This window comes from Centroberyx affinis, unplaced genomic scaffold (genome assembly GCF_046629955.1).
Source record: "Centroberyx affinis isolate AG114_WGS23_722 - 3 ecotype Tasmania unplaced genomic scaffold, CSIRO-AGI_Caff_v1 ptg001775l_1, whole genome shotgun sequence".
NCBI lineage: Eukaryota > Metazoa > Chordata > Actinopteri > Beryciformes > Berycidae > Centroberyx > Centroberyx affinis.
The window spans coordinates 573,220-596,232 of record NW_027280168.1 but is presented as its reverse complement, the minus strand read 5'-3'; the positions used below and the strand labels follow the sequence as shown (position 1 = coordinate 596,232).

Genomic DNA, 23,013 nt, shown 5'->3' with positions numbered 1-23,013 from the left:
CTGGTTGGAGGAGACGATCACGGTTACAAGCCAAAGTGAAAGGTGAAATGCATATTTTCCCTGTAATTTTCTGTGCAGCACGCATTTGAAGTCAAATCCGCCTCAGCGTCACTACGCAATTCACATTGCTTTGACTGGATTGCACTTGAGCATGTAACTCTGATCAGTATTTTAAGGTGACTTTTATGTAAAGAGGAACAAAGGAAAAAAAACCAAATGTGTTTATTTTTTCATATATATATTTTCTGTATTACATATAATAGCCTAAAGACAATACCAACACATATTCTCAAATGCACATACGTGTATATCATCCATACACCTAGGCTACGTTGTCATACACACTCACACCCACACACACACTGGTGGTGGAGTATCAGACATACAAAGAAACTCCGACTTTCTTTAGGGGTCCAGCACCATTCGACCTCATAGGCTACATGCAAATTAATTAAATTAAACTATTTCAAATGAATGTACACGCAGCCCCTTCATGTTTTTGCCCCTATTTCAAATTAATCTACACATCAATCTACACACTACTAAAGTGCCACCGGTCTATGGGGCATGTGTCCCATATGTGTGTGAGTGTGTGTGTGTGGGTGTGGAAAATAACTATGGTGATCCTATTGTGAAATTTAAAAAGAAACTGTACAAATATCATATTGGAATACCATAAAGTTTGATAACTAACAAGTACCAAGTACTATAGGAATATTATAGTGACAATAAAACTTTATAGTGATACTATAAAGAAGCCTAAGATAAGGTCACTATAAACTTTATATTGAGTGCCACAAGCACACTATAACTCCCTGTAGGAATATTACAGAAATATTAGCCTACAGTGAGGAAATATCTCCTTTTTTTTTTTTTTTTTTTTTTTTTTAACTTATCGACGTGTTGATAGGCCACTTGGTTTGCATTAAATCTGGGAAATTCTACTTTTGCGCAATCCGGGGTCTTGGGCCAGGTGCAAAGCGAGAGCCAAATACACATACACACACACACACACACACACACACACTCAGCGGCCAGATGACGTTGCCATTTGTTCGCGGAAGTGGCTTCTTTCGTGACCGTGGAGGGGGCGGCAGGGGGAGGAGGAAGGGAAGGGAAGGGAGAGGAAAGAAGAAGAAGAAGAAGAAGAAGAAGAGAAGTTTAGACCCATTTCTTATGAAGTTAATCAACACTGTAAGGAAACCTGCGGCGGACAAAACCATCGACAGTTGTGTCCCGTTAGATGAAACTAAGCTGAAGTTTGTGTACTAACAGCTTGGTGGAAAGGAGGGGCGACACAAGGGAAGGGAAGGGAGGAAGAGAGCTGGTAAGTTGTTCGTCAAAGTTGACCACACTTTTTGGGGCATGGTTTGGGCTGGGATCTCTACACTGCTGCATGCTGTGCACAACGTATCCGCAATGTTTCGCAGTTGATATGCATGCAGCAGCAGTTGAGAAACTTTCAGGAAATGGGTCACACACTATCTTTATGGTGACCGCCGGGAAGCATTGTTCTGCCTGTGTACAGTTGTCTGCTCATGTTAGGGCGACACAGTGCAGCCTATCGGGTTACTGTGACACACAAATGTCTGGGGCTTATACACACATTATACGAAATGTTCAGACTGTGTTCTTATTCGCGCTGTCAAACGAGTTTTTTGTTATGAACGCTTCGAAGTCTCAGCAACTGTTAAGTTGAGCAACACTGAGGAACTACACGTTAAAGTTGAACTAGGCAATGAGAAGTCAACTTTTGAATAGAGAATAGATCACTAAAACAGCTTTTTTAAAGTGCCTTCTGGTCATCCATTAGACACAGGGATATTCTTGAATTAAGAGTATTTTAAGCAATAAACAAAAAAAAAAGATTTGTTCATGGTAGTGTCAGTCAGTCAAGTTGGAGCTGCCAGTAGCACTAGATAGAGTTTATCAGCACACGCACAGTCAAATCTTTACACACACACACACACAGATAGGCTACAAATTATGGGTACGGTCTACCAATTAATCTATGTTATGGATATGCATGGAGACTTTTACCCATCAGCAAAACGCACATAGATGTGGTGAGACAGGGTCACAGTGACAGAATGAAAGTTCACTGTGAAAGAGTGAAGGACAGACAGACTGATGGAAGCAGACTCAAGGGCATGTGGGATGATTGAGGGGCCTGAAAGCAGTGGGCACACTTCTCTTATCAGGGTCAGCCACACTCCTCAGACCAGCAGCCTCTGACACTGATATTATATGGTGCAGTTATCTCCGCTGATGAAGAGGAGGGGCAGGAAGGCCTAATCAGCAGCTGATCCGGGAAATGGTAGATTCAGACACATGTCAGGGGCCCAGACAAACAAGACACACATGCACACACAGACGCACACACACACACACACACACACACATACGAGGACAAAAACACAAACAGGCAGACGCATTAAATCAGACAGTCCAAGAAACAAGCTGTCGATCAAAGCGGAGCATCTCAGCCGCTCCATCACAGCACGGCACAATCCAAGAGCCACTCGATTAAAATTGGATCTGTCCAATCCAACTCAAACCGTATCAATCAGCGGTGAAAGCTTTAGTCCTGAGTGACGGGGGGAGCGTGACACCTGTGATTGTTACAGCCTGACTCTGACAGGTGCGTGTGCACGTGCACGCACACACACACATATGCACATTCATGCCAGAAATAAGCTTTGATATTTGTAATTAGTGACATATGAGTCCTAAAGTTGTTGTCATCATATTCTTTATTGAATCAGTGCAAGTAGCGATGTAATATTTGAAACTTTGCTATTGATAAAACACAGCAGCAAGGTACTCAGCTGCTGTAAAGATGTCAATACGACCTCAGACTTTTGCCCACATCAACAGAACATAATGAAATTTTGTGTGTGTGTGTGCGTCTGTGTCTGTCTGTGTGGGGGTGTGTTTCTCTGTCTTTGTGTCTGTATCTGGTGTGTGTGTGTGTGTGTGTGTGTAGTGGAAACAAATGTGGGAGTTTGTTTTCTAGGTCGTAGCATGTGGTTGTCCGTTTCTACAGAATGGGACTGAGTCTAAGCTGTGTTTCCCCCTGCACTGTTACCATATGCAGCATACGCAGGTTCTCTATGCTGTGTGAACCACAATCAGTCATGTTCAAAATGAGAAATGAGTCTAGATTACTTTACAGTACAGTCTAGAGTACTTAACAGACCCCCAGAAGCTTAGTAACATTGTAATACGTGTCATTTGTTATTTTTGTATATTTGGGCCTGGCCATCAGTTAATCTTTACCCATCGATACATATAAGTTGTATAATGTACTTATAATTGATTCCAGTTTTGGAAAATGTCTTTATCGTGGTCATTCACTCTCCATGCAGACATTTTCACAGGTCACCTACTTTTTCAGGTCAGGGCCCCCCACCCCTCCCTAGGTTGTGTGGTGTGAGGTCGACAGTGTTCCTCTGCCAAGCAGGGTCAGGTTTGGGTCAGGTAAATATCAGGTCCGGACTAAATCTCGCTTCCTGGTGTTTCCCTGAAGAGATGTTATGGCTGTTTTATGCTCTGAATTGTCCTCCATTCTCAGTATGCTGATCTTGGGGAAAAAAAACTTATCGTAATATACTGAAAAAGTTCACTGATCAGCAGGTACAGAACTGCATGACACACTTTTTGGACACAGAAAGTGCTTTAGTTTAATTTATTTGCATAGTGAAGCACATAGAAACAAAGAGATAAAAACACAGGGACAAAATCAACACCAATTATTCATTTATGCATGTGAGAAAAAAGAGACTTGAAAACATCTGGCCTCAAAACAAATAAGAAAAATCAAGATGACAAGCTAAGACGCACCAGGATTGTATAACAGAATCTAAATGATAGGAATAACATGGTGGAAAATGGCAAAAAGGTAGAGGAAACAGAATCATCAGAATTGTTGTAGTTCTGCTTGCAGACCAAGGAGGACTTGGGATGATGTCTACTCTTACCAGTCTTGATCATTGAGGTGTTAAATACCTGCGTGAAACCATTTCCATTCGGTTCGGTTTTGCAGGTCCTGAGTTGAGTTAACGCTCATCTCTCCATGACAGAATGACTGGGTGATAGTCAGCTACATGAGAGCAGACTGGGAAGTGAGGAAGCCACACACTCTATGACAAATAAGACCGTTAGAGAGAGGGGGAACTTGCAAGCAGAGAGAGAGAGAGAGAGAGAGAGGCAGAGTGACAGCAGGAAGGGAATGATGGAGGGAGATGGAGACGGGGAAAGAGAGAGAGGGGGAGGGGGGAGGGGGGGGGGCAACCCGAAATAGCCAGCTCACATGTTTGCTGTGTGTGTGGTGAGCTGTTAAACAGGCAGACCAGCCTGCCGCTGAATGCCTAGCTAATCTAATGTTCACTATCACCCGCTAATCGCATTGATTTTACTCCCAATCCAATTCTCTGCCTATTTCTAGACCTGTCCCACCACGTCAGATAGACATAGTCTCTCTGAGATTGATTTGATTGTCTTGTGGCTGTGTGTGTGTGTGTGTGTGTGTGTGTGTCTTCTTTACAATCGTAAATTCTCAAAGGCTTTCAGTTCGTGATCTCCTGTCAGTTTCACTCCCTCCCACTGCTCTGTCTGCACTCATCATCTTCATCATCGTTATCCTTGTCTCTATAATGTGAACTGATGTTAGACAGCCTTCAGCGCTGGCAGTAGTCCAGTAGGGAAAAGGTCAGCCGCTGGGCCCGGTCACTCATCTACTCATCTACACTCGTTTTTTGTTTTTTTTGGTGTAGTGTATGTGGGTGGGTGGGTGAGTGAGGTCAAATCAGATTACACACACATACACACATACACACACACACCCACACACATAGAGTATAAGAGCAGACAGCAGATGTGGCCCTGCAGCGAGTGCATTAGATCCAGAGCTCTGTCTCAGTCCGTCTCTGCCTGTTTCGTCCGATATGCGCTGACTGGCTGCAGCTTCCACCGAGATTTATCCCATCTACTGCATGCAAAGAAAGGAAACGCACGCTCGATAACTTGTGCTGGGCAAGCTGAGACAGAAACGTCCTACACATGCAGTCCCTTCAGTCAATTCCTTTCATTCCAAAGTGTGTGTGTTTCAACACGCACACTGGATCATTCTCTTTCTCCCCCTTGCACTCTCTCAATCTCTCTCTCGCTCGCTCTCTTTTTCACTTTCTCTCACTTTATCACTCCCTCTCTCTCTCTCTCTCTCTCTCTCTCTCTCTCTCCGTCTTGTGTCAAGAGTTGTGTGTATCTGTGTGCTTGATCAACTGGATTGTTCATGTCAAGGAGGTCCCGTGACACTCCCCACAGCTGATCCTGGGAGCAAAGCATGCTGGGAGTCAAGTGGCTGCAAGCGCGGCATTGGAGCATACTGTGATTGGCTCCTTGATTTTTGTGTGTGTATATGTGTGTGTGTGCAGTGTGCTGATGTGCACTTTGGTGTTTTTAGGGTTACAGACTGTCAGACAGCCAGTGTTGCCCAATGGAATATGTGGTAAGAAGTTCAGATGATACACACACCTAATCAAAAACACACAGTGACACAGTGGCAAAAGGGGAAGACTCATCTCAGATGCATAAATCAGTATGTATAATCATGGCATGAACAGAAATTGATTAATGAATAGAACAAAGTAATCATAATCATTTAGCCCATAAAAAGTCCTCTATACTACAGCAGGATCATTAAAAATTGGTCTTTATTTGAATGCCTTATTATAAATTTAGGGCTGCATGATTATGGCAAAAAAATGATCCCAATTATTTTGATGCATATTGTGGACATGATTTTTATAATACAATTATTACTCATGATGATTTGATGATGACCAAAATATTTTACTGCACTTTTGGCATGTTATATCAACATCTTGAATGTTTTCAACTCCAGCAGGCACTCTAAATGTTAATATAGCCGATATGCCAGTATATATTCACATTATTATGTACTAATATATACTATTATGCGCGATTAATTTTGCAGCCCTATATGTAAATGTGTTGTGGATTATTGTAAACCTAGTCTTTTTATTGCTTTTAATAAAAAGACAGGGTTCGACAAGAATATGATTGTTCACAATTTATCTTTAAACTTTTACAAGGACATGAGAAGGTCTTCCTATTATTCCCCAGCCACAGTGTGTCATGTGTTTCACGGGCATGGTGTAGACCAGGGGTTTTCATCCATGTGCCACAGAGAGCCACGTGTATGCAGGTTTTCGCTCCTACCAAAGACTAGAAATCACCTGGTGCAGCGTTTGGTTGGAAGGAAAACCTGCACTCGCTCGGCCCTCCACGGCAGCTGTGTGTGAATACCCCCGGTGTAGGCTCTAGGCGCCTGGGGATGTGTTCACCAGTCAGTAATATCACTCTGTAACGCCGTGGTGTGTGGTGACGGACATTGCCTTGAATGACACCCTATAGTTCTCTGTAGCTTTCTCATTTTGATGCTTCACATCCCTCGTGGAGTCTGCTGGCAGACTGCATGATGGTGGTTGTTGTGGTCAAAGGCAGAACTGCAGGCACGCCACACAGGGTGTCATTTGAGGACTTCTTACTATCCAGTCTGCTGGGTTCCTCTGGCTCTCTATGGGTGGCTCACTCTGGTTTCTGCAACACTGCCTCCTCATCAGATACGCTCTTGAATGTCGGGACCAATCTCTCGGATCTCTGCTTTCTGTCTGCTCTACAGAATCATTGAGTTGTTATGGTGCTCGTCTGTTAATAACCTGTCCTTTCCCCTCAGAGAGCTCCAGCCACATAGTAACAGCAGAATGCTTTATTATGTGAATGCCAGTCTTTCTTTGTTGTTTTATTTGTCCACTTCCATCAAGGTTATTCACAATGCCCTCACATCAGACTCCATCTGTACAGCCCAGAGAGAGAGAAGGGGGAGGAGGGGGGTTGTCTCTCCCTCCCTCTTTTCCTCTGTCTGTCTCCATCCTCCCTCTCTTTCCCTCTTTCCCTCTTTCACCCTGTTTCTCAGGTTACTAAACATGAATAAGGGAGGAGCCTTGAATAACCCTCATGGACTGAAACCACCCCTCCACACAAACACACACACACACACCTCCCTCCCCTCCCCCTCCCCCTCCCCCTCCCTCCCCCCTTCCACATCTCTGTCTCCCCCTTGGAGTGTGTGCATTAATGTGTGGGAGCGCGGCATCTTGCTGTGCATACACATGTACACTGCTAAATGATTGAGGCTGCAGAGAGGAGGGGGGAAGGGGAGGAAACAGGAAGGAGGCAGGATGGGAGAAAAGGTGGCAGGGAGGGCAGAGGCAGCAGCCGCGTGTGTGAGAGGAAGAGACACAGAGAGAGAGAGAGAGAGAGAATGGGAGGCAGCATCACCCAGACTGGGAGGAGGGGAGGACAGACAGCATGCTCGTCCCTCTAACACAGGCAGAGGTGGAAGGAAAGTGGGAATGAGAGACAGACGTGAGAGGAGAAGAGGAGCACAATGAAGGAGTGCCGTTGTCCGACCCCACAGCTCTGCCATTTCACCGTCTGCTGAGAGAGAGAGAGAGAGAGAGAGAGAGAGAGAGGAGGAGGCAGCCAAACGGAGGAGAGGATAGATGGAGAGAAGCTGCCGGCAGTGACTTTGTGAATTAATCGAGTGGAAGAGCGGATCAGAGGAGAAGCACGTTTTTCAGGGAGTGGACAGAGGGAGAGCCAGAGAGAGGAAGGAGAGGAGGAATGACCGGACAGTCTGTGCCTGTTTAAACATTAATATGGTTCTCATGTGAATATGGAGCCCAGCTTTAGATGGATCACCATGGATTATCAACTTTATGCTTTTTAAACCAAAAAAGGAACTATTTATGTTTTGTCACTCATTTAAAACAAAGAAGGACCTCCTAGGGAATTGACTAGACTTACTTCATTCAGAACAATCAGAAATACATTTTTTTGTAAATATAAAATTAATCTGTTTGTGACTTTTTTTTTCTATTCTCTATGAACATAAGACCTGCTCTGCAGGGTGTTATACAATCATAACCTTTGTTGTTAGCTGCTGTACAGAATATTCAGGTTGTTTTTATGCAAGTTTTCTAAACATCAGCGTTGTCCTTTAGCTAGTAATGAATGGTTGGTTCAGTTTTGTAATTTTTTCTGTTATTATTGAAGTGAGTATTATTCTCTGAAATATACAGTTTCACATGTCCTAGTTGGAGCCGGTGCATGCAGCCGACGTGGGATGTCAACATTGATTGGGTTTTATGGCTGGCGCGACGCGAGCCAAACTTTGATCATTTCCTGAAGCCTATTGATCTCTCCAGGAGTCTGTAGTTTTTCCCCTTGTTGGTTGAAAAAAGCTCTAATGTGGAGGTTGTGATGCAGCCAGCCACTGCTGCCATGTGAGGTGAGGAAGCAGTTATCTCTTTGTCTGAAGATTTCTGCCGTTGTCAGGACTTCTCAGTATATATCCTCTGCAGGCATCTCTTTTAATGTCTGTTGCCATAGCAACGGGCGGCAGCCGCAGACGGAGCAAGATGTAAAGTTCTTTGTTCATTCTTTATCTTTTAAAATTGGTGCTGTTCCATTAGGTAATTGTATGTATTTAGTAGATAAGAAGCAGTAGACTGGACTAGACCATGTTTGTGAGTGATTTTTGACATTTTTTAATGTATTAGACGGTGTTTGTCTATTCAGAGCTCGGCGGTCTCACAGAATCAGGGTTGTTTCAGGTCACCTGTCTCTTCCCCCTCCCCTTCATCTTTGTCTTGTGCCAGGCAGCTTATCCTTGTCTGCCCTCATCATCGGCAACTACCACCTGCACTAGTCAAATTGATGTGCCATTATAAGAAATGACTGGACAAATCAGATTATTCGTCTGGTTTCACTTGTACATATCACTCTGTGCAGCTGTTCAGCCTTGAGGCCACCGATCACTGATTATTGGTGTGTTATGTTTGTGACAGATGTCACACATGTCTGTGTGTAGGTGACTCAGGATTTCTCCTCGTCTAGAGGGTCATCTCTTCTGCACTCACCTGACCTACACTGTGTTCTGTGCACTAAAACCATCGGGCAGGGCAAGGGTTTACTGCTCCTTGAGTATTTCAACACCCCTGTGTATTTGAACACACCTGTACTGTCTACACTAGTTTTCAGAGGTCCAATTATTTTGGATCTTTGCCTTTTTATAAGTGCTAATTTTCTCTCTGGACTCATTTTTAGATTAGAAGTTTAACAGACTGTTCTCTGTTTGCTCTGCATGGTCTGATTGTCCAATATGGGGTGTCTTTTGTGACTTTTCTAGCCATACTTCTTTACAGCTATCTGGAGGCCATCCCAGCCTGTCTGGCAGTGTGTGAGTGTGACTGGATTCTCCGCGGTGCTTCGTGGCCAAGACCAGATGGATGACTAGTTAGACTCACTAGACAATCCCTCTGTGGTGCTAGACTGGTGTAGGCGACTGTTCCTTTGCCATGCATACAGCACCCACTACAAGCTGGCGCTCTGTACTTCAGACACAGTTCACTTCTGAAATGTGAGCGTGTGGAAAAATCAGCTTTTCTTGGCGTCACTGAAACGTTGGTGCCAAATGTACAACCTTGTGTAAGCGGGCCAGGCCAGGTGTGTGTAAAATTGTTCTTTTCCAAGAGAGTAAAGGTCAGGAGAGTGTAAATATGACAAGTGCCTCAACAACACTGAGGTGTAGGCCAGTTAGCTAGCTACGGAAGTGTAGGTGTAGCCGTGCCTCCTACTGAGGTGAAACCACTGCAGACTGTTTTACTTGTGGGACTTTGGGTTACAAGAGACTGTTAATGTAAAGAGACTGTTGTTTGCCTTCTAGGTTGGACTATGCAGAATACGAGATGTTTTTTGGCATCTACACAGTAGTTTGTAATAGAACTGAGAGCTAACCTGCACACTGCTGTTAAGCCCTGCCTTAGATAAGGGAGAAAGCGGATTCAGAATATAGTAGGTGGCTTGTCCATATCATATGGGGCTGTGTCTTCTGTGTCTTCTCTCAGGTAACTGACTATAATCTGGGCTTGTTATTTTAACCAGACTGTTTCTGTGGCAGTAATAAAGCAACAGGGAGAGAACAATGGTGGAAAGAGACATCAGCAGAACAATAGAGTACAGTTTTAATTGAGCGTTTCTGGCTGGGTGAGTGAGTTCACGTTCAGCTCTGATGAGCCTCCAGCACCATTCAGGGAACCCTGGGTTGGGAGTTCAAACTGGACCAATCAGGTCTCATTACCGTCACAAGAAGCCCACCGGTAGTCGTCATCAGCCAATGACCTACATTCTCCAGTGTTACATCACCACCGTGCTACTGCAGTGTGTGTCACTGTACCAGACATAGACAACATCTCAGACTCAACCTTCTCCAATCTAATGGTGCTCCAGAATAAACACATTTTAACCGAGGTGGCCCTTTTTAGAGAACACACTTGAACCAGGGCAGCCTCACTTGTTTTAGCCATATCAGGAACCTCAGTCAGGAATGGGCCTGACTCTGCCGGGCCAGTCTTAAGTACTAATCTTTTTTTTTTCCCCCTTTTCTACTGGTGTCTAAATAGGTGAACATGCCTAACCTCTAGCCATCACTGGTCTTTGAGTGAGTGAGGCAGAAAGACAGGGTTCACCATTAATACATTAGACAGAGGGACTGTTAAACAGGACAGCCTGGAGAACGGGAAAGCAGACGAGGGAGGGGGAGAGGGGGAGAGAGAGATCATCTGGAAGAGGAGAGAGGAAGTGGTGGAGCGGGAGAGGGCGGAGGCGTTGGAGAGACAGAGGTTGGCGGAGTACATCGTGTGGAGGAAGAGAGAGGGCTTCCAGGAGAAGAGAGGAGACAGAGAGAAGGGAGAAAGGGGTGCAGAGAAAGGGAAGGAGGCAGTGCCAGAAGTAATCTGGAGGAGGAGGGAAGAAGACGGAGAGACGGAGAGGGAGAGAGCGAGGGCTTTTCAGCGAGGACACGAAACCATTTGGAGGAAGAGAGAGAGGGAGTGAAAGAGGAACTCGGTGAAAGAGTTCGAAATAGGGTGAGCTTTAAAACTAGGTGTTAAAGAAAGCGTGTTGCCACCAGGAGTTGGAGACTAGCCATACATCAGTAAGCCTCCTCTCTTCTTTAGCAGTGCCGGGCTTCATTGAGCTCCGCAGGTGCTCGCTGTAGTATCGACCGGTTGGAGCTGTGCAAGTGTCTGTATTGTGTGTGTGTTGCTGCTGTGTTAGTGTGTGCAGCCCCCCTGTGATACCCTCGTTGGCTGCTAATAGGATTTTTATGGGCCTGTGTCAGGAAAGAGCTGCCAAAGGGAGCTGCTACACACGTACACGCACGTGTGCACACCAACACACACAGACAATCTCAGAACCAGTGTGGGCAAGAAAGGTTTATACTCACTAGACACATGCAAACACACAACACACACAAGAGCGCACCCCTCAATGCAGTAACACACACATGCGTGGGGTTGTTGAGAGACAATCACTTGTGTTGATTCTCCATGGTGCTCGTGACAGCTGGTGGACTGGCCGGCACTGAGAGGCTATTAAGCTGGGACAAGATACTCACAGATATTGTTTTACATTATGGCAAAAACACTACACCAAGATGAATACTTTTTGGAAAACTGAAGAAAACATTTCCTCATCATCAGTCCCTGGGAACACAATGAACATTGATGCAGATTCAAAGTGAACTGATGACAACATGATCTGCTCTGGTGCACTAAATACAAACTCCTTCCATCTGTTTTCTGCCATTAACTGGGACACTCCATTGCACCTCTACTCCTTTTCTCGTTCTGCTTTCATTGTGGATAAAGCCGTTTTTAAAGCAGTTTGGTTTTGGTTGCCTGGTAATGAGTGGAGGACAGACAACCAGACAGATGGATGTGGGCCTGACTCTGAGGGAGACAGACAGATGGCTGTGTGTCCTTTTCGAGAGGAACTTTGAATACTGAGACAAAGAGACTTTGACTGAATCACTAGAGCCTGTGTGGACTTGCGCGGCTACAAAAACTGACACTGCAGATTTATCATGGAGCTTGTCCCAAAAACCAAGTACACCCACTTTCGGAGTGAATCGCTAAGCTCAACCGATGAGACAAACTCCAATCCATCATCACTCCCTCCTTCTACGCCTGCCACCCCCCTCACTCCCTCCCCCGGTTTACCTTCCTCTCTTTCCTCCTCCTCTCTCACACCTATCTTGGCCCCCTCTTCCCCTCGCCCGGCCGAGAACAGCCCCACCACGCTCTGCTCCTTCTTCCCCAGGATGGGAGCCCTTCGTCTGGGTGTCTCCGCTACTCTCCTCCCGGGGCTCAAGGCCTCGAGCAGGCCGCAGCAGCCTCGGGCCCCCGTCGAGTCCTCCGGGGACGAAAGGAGCAGTTCCAGCTCCTCCCCTCCCCCTCACCACCCCGCTCCCCCTCTAACGGCTCCTTCTCCCCCTCCTCGACCTCCTCTGCAGGACATGAACCGGCTGGGAGGGGCGTCCAGGCGGGCACGGGTGGAAGGAGGGCAGCTGGGAGGAGATGAGTGGACGCGCCATGGCTCTTTCGTCAACAAGCCCACCCGCGGCTGGCTGCACTCCGACAACGTGGTCAGCACCACCGGCGTCTCCTACAGCGTACGGGTAAGTGGCTGGCTCACCCTCACTCTCCATTTTGGGCCTCCCTTTCTGCATAACTACATATCTGTCTTTCCTGGTTTGTCTCCATCTATGCTTCCATCTTTCACATGCATTTAGAAAGAAGCACAGAAATGAGGAAAGGGCACCATTGCTTTCTTCCTGTGCTGTCAGTATTGTGTTCCATCTGCCCAGTGGGACTGTGATGTAGGAAATGTCTGTCGTTAATGTGTTACCTTCCTGTTTCCTGGGCAGTATATGGGCTGTGTGGAAGTGCTACAGTCAATGCGAGCACTGGACTTCAACACCAGAACTCAGGTCACCAGGTGAGATTACACACTCCTCGTCTGCTGGCTTGCTGTTTCGTTCTTTCAGCACTTCCGCACTGGTTTGTGCATGTGAGGGCGGGATGGCACAAGTGTGGTGCAGAATTAGGAAAGCTGGCCATATACACTCACGCACCACCCACCTCTAATCTGTTCCTTTCTCCTATTGCTCGCTTTCTCTCCCTCTTCCGCTCTGTATTGCTCACTTGCTCACTTTCTTTGTGTGGTTCATGTCTGTGTGTGTCTGTTCGTATGTGCATGTGTGTGTGTATACACGCTCAGCCCCTAAATTAGAATGTTCTGGAATCCTGGTGGTTTCCCTCTGGTTTCCGTAGTGATGTTTGTCTCCGTGGCAAGGACAAGTACCGTTGCCAGGCACGATAAACTCAATCACCCACCGCCAGATCTCATTTAATCCACACAAGTGTGAATCCAGGAAGGTGTGAGTGTGAGGGTTAAACACAGGCGATTGCAACACTTGCATGTCTTTGTTAATGTTTCAGAGAGGCTATCTCAGTGGTGTGCGAGGCCGTGCCCGGAGCCAAAGGAGCCCAGCGCAGGAGAAAGGTGCACACCACACACACTAGCACACACCCTTACAGGGCATTATTTATTTATACGCCTTAAGTGGGCAGCAGTAGGAAGGGTTCTCTGGATAAGAGCTAGATTTAGCTTGATTGTCCACTCTGTGGTCAGTTGGCTACTCAGACACACTCTGTCTCTCTAACACACACACACACACACACACACACACACACACATAGTTCTGGATTTAGGCTGATTGTACACTCCTGTGGTTAGTGGGCTACTCGCAGGTAATTACCAATCACTCTTTCCTCTCTCTTCTCCCTCCCTCTTGTCACAAGGGAGGCTGGGGAGGTGGAGTAGTAGGTTGTGTGGAGCCAGTGTCAGGCCAAACAAGCACTTCAGATTAGCAGACACAGCCTCTAGTCTGCTGTTTAACGGCTGTGTGTGCATGGTATTCCTGTAAAACTAAAAACATCCACCCAAACAGTCCATAAAACAGGTGGCTAAATCCAGCAGCCTTCAGCCATAGCAGGGTTTGGCCAAGGAATGTCTGGCCGTGCAGCACACTAGACAAAATACAGTTATAGGATGTAGACTAGAATAGACTAAACTAGTCTGGTCCTTTTGATTTGGCTGGACTGAGGTTAACACAGCTGAGGATGTCTGCATCCTGTGCTGATGCTGTTGTTATTCTCACTGTGTATTTCAAATAAACCGTAGCAGCTATGGGTTCAGATGTAGTCATGAGAACAGGAGGAAGATTGGGACAAATTGGCTGGCACAGTAGCACTGGCACGGTCTGTGTGATGCTCTTGGCCAAGCCTACAGTATGTGGACTGTCCTGTCTACTCTCCATTGGTCACAGTTGGCCTAGGAAACAGGATCACTTTCACCGTGCAGCTGTTCTCCCACTCCCACACACACAGGCATTTCCACACATACACCCACACAGACAGTGTGCGCTCCCCGGACTATAACTCCTAGCGTCAGAAAAACAATAAATGCTCTGTTGTTTTCTATTTGTGCACCTTGCTTGTGTATTCTTCCTGACTCCATCCCTCTCCTCTGCAGCCTTCTTCTCGCTGTCTGTCGTCTATCCTGGGGAAGAGTAACCTGCAGTTTGCTGGCATGACAATCAGCCTCACCGTCTCAACCAGCAGCCTCAACCTGCTGGCCTCCGACTGCAAACAGGTGAGACTGTTGGCTAGCCTGTGCTATGTTTACTGAAGTAGAGGAAGAGATCTCCAGAGATTTCTGTGCTTTTGGGAGTTCATGTTGTTCCCTCTACCTGCCAAGAAATAGCTAGTGGTTGTGAAACAAATGTGACATCCTGGAGCTTTATTTATTTATTTATTTATTTATTTATTATGTGATAATTTCAAATAATAGGATTAAAAAACACATGAAAATGATGCCTGTTGCATTCATACTCTGGGCAATGATATAAATGAGTTTTAGCTTTTGATATTTGACAGAACATTGGAGCCAATGGATGTAAAACTCTGATTTTGATTGACATTTTTATAAATCACAACTTAGCTCAAGCACAACATTTGTGTGACTCGGTCATCAGCGCAAAATCTGTGCATAGGGAACTTTCATAAATAGGGGCCCTATGGGACATTGAGGGGATCCCCAGATGAATGTAGAACTATTCAACTTTGTTCACTTCATTTACCACAAGAGCTGCACAAATCACTCTTAACCATCGTCCTCATCCCCGCATTGCCATGGGGCAGGATGTGATCCTCCTCCTAGACCTCTAATGAGTTAATGGCTACTGAATGATGTTTATTTCTGTGGGGAGGTATTCAGCGCAGTGCACACACATCAAAACGTAGCACGTAGAAACATACTGCACCGTACATACACCCAGTCACCAATAAAGCCTCAGATACAGACCACACATTGTGCAGGGAGCATTAGCAAGTGTTGATGTTGTTATTGATCCAACATGGGTTGTTGTTGCAGACTGTTAAAAAGGTGTTCCGTCTGTCTTCCCTACTTAGTTTTTATCTCTGCTGCAGCTAATGGTGTTGCAATGGAGGAAAAAGCACTTGTTTCTGTCTCTCTATCCACATGCTTTCATCTCACTTCCCACATCCTTCATTTCACCCACATGTGCTCTCGTTCTCTCTCTCTCTCTTCTCTCTCTCTCTCCCTCTCTCTTTCCTTTTGTTTTCTCCACAGATAATCGCCAATCATCACATGCAGTCCATCTCCTTCGCCTCTGGAGGAGACCCAGTGAGTCACCCAACCCTCTCTCTCTGCTCAACTCTGCTCTCTATCCATCATCTTCTCCCTCTTCCCCTTTTTCCATCTTTCTTCTGCCTGCATATCCTTCCTTCCTGCCTTCGGTCAGTATCTAGTCCTACCAATACCACTCACTCTATTGCTTCCTCACTGGTTTGCTGTCCTTCTCTTCCAAGCTTTATCTGGTTGCTTCCTGCCATCTCTCCTCTAGCTCACTGTGTGTTTTTAACATCTCCTATGACTGAAAGAGTTTCCCTTTCACTTTCTTCTTCCCAACCTTTTTATCCTAAACCTGCCCTTCACATTTTCCTCCTATTGATTTTCCCCTCCTCCCCTCACCATTTTCCCCTCTCTCCTTCAGGATACGGCTGAGTACGTAGCATATGTGGCCAAAGACCCTGTCAACCAGAGAGGTGAGCCGCAAAAGAAAAATGACACCTTCACTCAGGCAACGTCTGGCCATTTATAGGCGGCCTTCCTTGTAATCAGATCAAATATGGGATTTTTCATGGGATTCTGCAAATTGGGGGAAATCTGGGCAGGTAAAGTGAATGAGAAACACTCCCTAATACTACTGCCAAGGTGTCAAGGCACTTAACACCCAGCTGATCCAGTGGAGCTGCTCAGTGCCAGCAGTGGAAGGCTGTGGTTGAATTGGGCAGTTTCCAAGTGTATATTTATGAGATGTTGCTTAAACTGCGCATGCATGCTCATTCAACTTTCCCTGGATACTATGCGTGCAGGTCAATATATTCATCTGGTGATGTGTGTGTTTCCAGTACATGCTGCCACTTCCGTATTTGTCATCCCTGCCTCCTCTCCTGCAGCATGTCACATCCTGGAGTGCTCAGAGGGCTTGGCCCAGGAGGTTATCAGCACTATTGGCCAGGCTTTCGAACTGCGTTTTAAACAGTACCTGAAGAACCCCCCCAAACTGGTCACACCCCATGACAGGTAAGTGTGGATATGTTCGCTCACATTGTGCCAATAACATGAGCTTGTGTTTGTATTTCTCACCTCACTTCCTCTCCAAGGTATATCCTTTTCAAAAAGTGTGTGTATATATTTGTTTATGCATTACCCCCCTCTCTCCCAGAATGGCTCCGTTTGACGGCTCCGCATGGGAGGAAGAGGATGATGAGGCTGCCCCACCTCCCGAGGTCCCTTATTATAATAATTTCCCCGGAAAACAGCCTCCTCCTGGTGGACTGATCGACATGAGGTCCCGCCCTGGGGCCACGCTGGTGAGAAAAATACACAAGGAGGAAGGCGTGTAACATTACACAGGCTTCAACACAGCCAAACACTGGCGGCATTCAGTTCAGAATTGATACACCTAAATTAGACTTACAATCTACTTATCTGTCTAAGAACAGGCTCAGCTCTCAGTATGAAGGGAATTATAAAACAACCGTAACCCAGCAGTAGCTCTCTGCTCTGTTTTGAAGACTGGATATATAGGGAAATAGCCATCAACCTTTTTTAACCCCTAGAGCAGAGTCACTGAGTCACCCTTTGCTGCAACACTGTGAAATTCTTAGTGTGTGTGTAGGCTGTGACTCATGATGTGTTTATTTGCCCCTGTGTGTGCAGCCTTATGGACAGCCGGGCCAGAATGACATACACAAGCAGCCTCTGCCTCCTCTACCAGGTGAACCCCCTCTCTCTCTCTCTCTCTCTCTCTCTCTCTCTCTCTCTCTCTCTCTCTCTCTCTCTCTCTATATCTCTCTCTTTCTCTCTCTCTCTCTCTCCCTCTCCCTCTCTGTCACAGTCATTCACTGTGAATTTGGAGAGTGGGAAGGGCTCAGTTTTTCATTCAGACACGGAATGGGCAGATTACACAACTCTCTTTCTCCCTGTCTCTCTTTTAAGGTTAACTAGTAATCTGACTCAGTATGGATCATTGTTTCACGGCCAGGCTTACATTTTGAGTCAATGTATCTCATTTTGCCTTTGAGCTATGTTTGTATGTATACATGGGTCTGTGTAAGGCAACAGCAAAAGGGTACTTGAGGACAGTGCTGCCACTACAGAAGCCTCTCTGAGCATGTTTTTTTTTCCAGCAGGCAAAAGCACTGTGAAATAGTCTTAACCCACAGATACACAGGCTTAACCCAAGCTAAGAATTCTGTTTCAGTCACAGGGAAAGATGAAAATCTGAAACTGCAAGGCCATTTTTTTCCACTCATGTCCAGTCTCACGTGACTGGTTAAAATACCATTTAATATGTATAGCTGACAGGAAATGAGAAGATGGGCCAAGGTTACTGATCTCTAAAGTTAGTTTAGTTAGTTAGTTTATTTTTATTTCTGTGTCATGCCAAACATCTGGCCCATCCCACATGGGATGATTACTGATCTCTAAAATTTCTGTTCCTTTCAGTGGGTGCCAAGGAAGGGGGACGGGAACTCTTTGATGACCCTTCATATGTCAATGTGGATAAGCCCCGCCCCCCAGCAGTTGCACCCAATGGAAATGCTCACAGAGATGCTTTTGACATGAGTGAGTGCCTTTCTTGACAGTCAATCTGTGTGTGTGACAATGCCCCTAACTGTTGTTTTATGTTAGTGAATGAATTGTGTTAAGAACATCACATTTATAACTATAAATCAAGCTAAAATGGGCTGCTGTCCAAACAAAAACATGTGAACATGTGGCCTGGTTAGCTGCTGACTAGGTAGTAGCTACTTGCTAACTAGCTTGCTGGCCAGTTAAATTATTGGGGAAAAAATTCTTATCTACATGATTTCATTAACTTAAAACAAATGGCAGGATTTGTGGGTATCTATCAACATGAAAAAAGTTATCTGTCACTCAAATGTGCAACTCTTTCACCAAGTGGGGAGAATAAGGTTCAGTCATTGGCTGAGGAGATGAGAAAGGCACAGTGTGCATATTGCTTACGACTGGCTCAGTGAAGAGTGGGGCAGCCCGCTGTTGGCAGCCTTGGAGGAGGCAGCTGCCTTCCAGTCGTCACTCAGGGAACAAAAGTGCCTTCTTCCCGTTTTGGTGGCTTCTCTAGCAGCCAGAAAGAGCCACGATCTGATTTTCTGGGAGTATTAAAGGGTCCACCTCCTCTCCCTGCCCCATATGAAAGATTACTGGTCAACTGTGTGAAGCTTTCTACATAACAACCTGACTGTGTTCTGACTAGCCAATTTCAAAGGCAACATTTTTTTTCTAAGTACAACTTTGGCAGAACAACAAATAATACAGTTCTCACTTTTTTTTTTTTACTGTGAACAACAAGGAACATCAAAGTGTATTCAACCCATGAAAAACATTAGATTATCCACTTCTAAAGATACTCCCCCTTTAAGCGTTTTAACAGAGAAATACAACATAACAGATGTCTGGGCATAATGAGTATCTTGGTCTAGAAGGAATCACCAGGATCCAGATAAACAGCAAGCTTATTGTATCTATCTTTTCTTGCAGAGCCGTTTGATGATGCCCTGGGTGTCTCTGGGCCCGGGGGCCCAAGCTCGGTGTCAGCAGCGCCCCCTCTGGTGGAGCAGTTGCAGTTCGAGACCTGGTTCCACGGTAGCTTGAGCCGCAGGCAAGCCGAGAAGCTGCTGACCCGCGATGGAGACTTCCTGGTGCGGGAGTCTGGGACCACGCCCGGACAGTACGTCCTCACTGGACAGCAGGGGGGTCAGCCCAAACACCTGCTGCTGGTCGACCCGGAAGGAGTGGTGAGTCCGGGTGGGAAGAAGGGATCACAAAGGGGAGAGCGATCATAAAGGAGAGGGTAGAAGGCTTGGGTGGGGAAGGGGCTCTGTATTTAATAATGCATAATTACTAGACATTACTAGAGATTTTAAATTGACCAATCCAATACATGTAGAGGGGTGTGTACTTATACTTGTCTTTTATTCTGTGTTCTGGTTAACAGGGCCTGTTTTAATGATTGTTTTTCTGTCTTAGGTCCGTACCAAAGACCATCGGTTTGAAAGTGTGAGCCACCTGATCAGTTACCACATGGACAACAGACTCCCCATCGTATCAGCTGGGAGCGAAGTGTGTCTGCAACAGCCAGTAGAGCGCAGGGCCTGAACACACGCACACACACGCACACACACACACTCCCTCACACACACCAATGAAATACTCTCAAATACATACACTCCCATACAGCAATGCAAAACAAGACAAACACACCTTCATGTGCTCAGTACAATACACACAGCAACACTACACAACCACATATAAATACACCTGAACACATATGCACATACCATAGCAATGAAAGCCAAAAAAGAAAAATAATCACCAGTTTCTCTGCCAAATCACTCGCTTGCTGCTGTCGCCACATATTCCTGTCCCTTTGGAAAGCCAAACTGTGACCTCTGCAATCCCTCCTCCACCCCATCGGACCGTCTGACCATCCCTCAACAATGGAGAAGCACTGCTGCATTTTCTCAACAGCCTACTGTGAACCAGGGAGGAGCCCTTGCTAATTTCAGGACAGGGCAGAAAACAAATGCAATTTTTTAAAACGCAAAAAAAAAAAAAAGCTTAACATGTGATTCTGAAATGATAACACAGAACACCTAACGAATACATGGAATCATGCAGAAATATATTGTGGAACCGAAGAGTTAACAATGAACTTTTAGAAAGGGTCATGAATGGGACAATGAATGAGATTTTCAATGCATTGAAGCAGATGTCCTTCCATTTGGGGAAATGATTTCCCTCTTCAGACTGTTGCTGGAGCATATTAGTCAAAACATGAACTCAATGACAATGGTTCTTTGTTTCTAAGACTCAATCAGGCGCAAACAGAAACTCTCCCTTCAAGTGTCACTGGAGCAATTCAACAGCCAAACAAGACTCTGAAATCAATCCGCCTGGCGAATATGCAGAAACATGTTTGCTTCCAATCTAATCAGGAGACCCCCCCCCCCCACTCACCCAAGCCACTCCCCTTTAACGACTTTTGAACTTTGACCCCTGGAGTGATACCTGGTAATGTCAAGGAGGACAGCCTGTATGCAAATCTGGGACTGCTATGCCAATGACCATCATTTCTGTTTAGGGGTTTTGTTTTTTGTTTTTTTGGAAGGACATTAACGCAGGTTTCTGTCTGTCTGTTAGCTTGGGACTCATTTCATATTGGACATTCTGAGTTCAGGATGCTCTGATCAGCTGTATCTCCCTATGAACACAGATAGATACACACACACACACACACACACACACACACATTCATACAGGGCGCAGTCCACACTCTACCCACACCACCTCTGTCATCATGCCAAAGAACATGAACTTGGTTGCTTAAGGTGGAGGAAGCCATGGAGATTATCAACAAAGACTAATGCCAACTGTATGTTTGTGTATCTGTCTTGTGTGCTTACATAGGGAGCAAGTTGAGAGGGGAGGAAATGCGTATAAAAAAAAAAACAAGCTGTTTTAGAGGAGATGAATCTAGGCATCTTGCCTGAATACAACATCATCAAAAAGGAGAGTTCAAAGCAAATTGTGCAATGATGTCATCCAAAAACACAGTGACTAGTACATTGTGAGAAGCATAGGCCAGATGATTTTGACCTTCTATTGCTTTTCAATGGCTGTTAAGTTTAGTATGTGTTTGCATTGACAATCTATGGCTATATCTCTTTCCGGAGTGTTTTGATGGAGTACAGGGGGGATAGCTGAAGGACCTTAAATGATGGCGCTCCTTATGCTGATGTTGAGCGGTCTAAGCAATGAATTTCCCTCTGCAAATGTGATGCACAGTTTGTCGTAGTGAGTAGTTGATTAGTTTTAGTGTATGTATGATGTTGCTTTTTTTTTTTTAAATCACTTGAGGGAATAACGTCCTTTTCTAAAACCTTGTATCAGATGAAGGGGGTGGGGGCAATTGAACATGTGGACATAAGTGTGTTTTGGAGCATTGTAAACGTTAATCAAATGTTAAGCCAAATGTTGCTCCCTGGTGTGCTGTTTTCACAAAATTTGAGGATTTTGGGGGGGGGGGGGGGTTTCAATTTTTTTTTTTTCTCCTTTCCACTTCTTCCTCCCTCCGTTCATGATGTTGTTTTTATATCTTTTAATCGTGCCTTGTTTCTTCAATGCAGTCACGTCACTTCAATGCAGTCACCTTATGTACTTAATTCAAATGTAGTCGACTACAGGAGAATCTTACACAAGCCTCTCAGTTAAACAAAGACTCTGCAAAAATGACACTCCACTACACACTTGCAAACAGATCCAGTGATGGCAATCTCCTCTGATGCACATTCTTACATTCAGCTTTTTGTCACAGATACTTGATGTCACCTTTGGGGGGTATTTCCTGGCCACCTGTAAATACCATCCATCTTGATTGGTCAGCTTAGTATTGGGTCTGGATTATTGTTTTCATAGTTGTATATTTAATGACTTATTCGATAGGTGACACAGAGCCAGATACCACAGCACTGAGGTAGCTCTTATAGCCAACTTGTTAAACTTGTCAAAGTATTTGAGATTGAGGCCAAACTGTTTAAAAATGAGAAGGGATCTCTCAACCTAAACCTTAACTGTCGACCTTAGAGGGAACTCACACCTAGTCCAACATGCACACACACACACACACACATACCCGAGTGACAGCTGGGTCAGTCAGGCACTCACACTGTCTGCCTGTTCAGGTGTTGGTAGGTCATGTAGGTTAGAGATGGAACACCTGAGCTTAAGTTCTGCTATTGGTGTGTGTGTGTGTGTGTCCCTACATTGTGAGAGTATGCGTGCCGAAAAAGGACCCATCTGTCTGTCTGCATCATTAGTGAACTGGTCTAGCGTTATCATTGTTCATCACAGTTGCCTTTGTTGCATGAAAATCGTTTCTAAATTTCTAGATTGTTGTTGTTGGTGGTGGTGATGTTGTGGATAATGCTGTTGTACTTTTTAATTTGTGTTTTTGGAAGCCAAAGGTTACTTTCAAATAGCCTGCACAAATATTGATTTTTACTTTTTACGTTTCTGTTTTAATACTTTTTTTTTGTTTTTAGGGAAACATGTCTGTTTACACCTGTATCTGAAAATATAGATTGCATATATAAATACATATATCATTCATCTTTCTTTGTGAGTTTGGCTTTTAATACATTGTCTGCATCTAGATCCAGTATTGATCTTTGTTTGATAGACCAGTTCGAACCCTTTCATTTCTCTATCAATATCACTGTTAAAAACCTGTTTTAAAACAAACAAAGCACACTCTGCCAGAAGGTAAGAACAATCACCTGTCACAAACAAAGCTGGACGTAGATTGGTTGGAGAGTGAGAGAGTTATGTGGAGGGTGTAGTGGAGCT

The 23,013-nt window shown here is 45.2% G+C and overlaps 1 protein-coding gene across 4 annotated transcripts; it reads left to right on the top strand.

Annotated features, from left to right (window-relative positions):
- The first annotated feature begins 1,134 nt into the window (after positions 1 to 1,134).
- On the top strand, positions 1,135 to 22,776 carry shc1 (SHC (Src homology 2 domain containing) transforming protein 1). 4 transcript variants are annotated; one of them, XM_071529218.1, is made up of 14 exons: positions 1,135 to 1,327; positions 5,465 to 5,509; positions 12,443 to 12,607; positions 12,857 to 12,927; positions 13,431 to 13,494; positions 14,527 to 14,646; positions 15,646 to 15,699; positions 16,070 to 16,121; positions 16,536 to 16,662; positions 16,805 to 16,952; positions 17,302 to 17,359; positions 18,091 to 18,210; positions 19,147 to 19,403; positions 19,636 to 22,776. In XM_071529218.1, exons 2-14 carry the CDS (start codon positions 5,498 to 5,500, stop codon positions 19,762 to 19,764), a joined length of 1,377 nt encoding a protein of 458 aa, XP_071385319.1. In that variant the 5' UTR covers positions 1,135 to 1,327; positions 5,465 to 5,497; the 3' UTR covers positions 19,765 to 22,776. The 4 variants fall into 4 exon arrangements, with proteins under 4 accessions (XP_071385319.1, XP_071385320.1, XP_071385318.1 ...); XM_071529219.1 differs by lacking the exon at positions 5,465 to 5,509; XM_071529217.1 differs by lacking the exons at positions 1,135 to 1,327; positions 5,465 to 5,509 and having other exon boundaries at positions 11,816 to 12,607; positions 18,106 to 18,210.
- Positions 22,777 to 23,013: the final 237 nt, after the last annotated feature.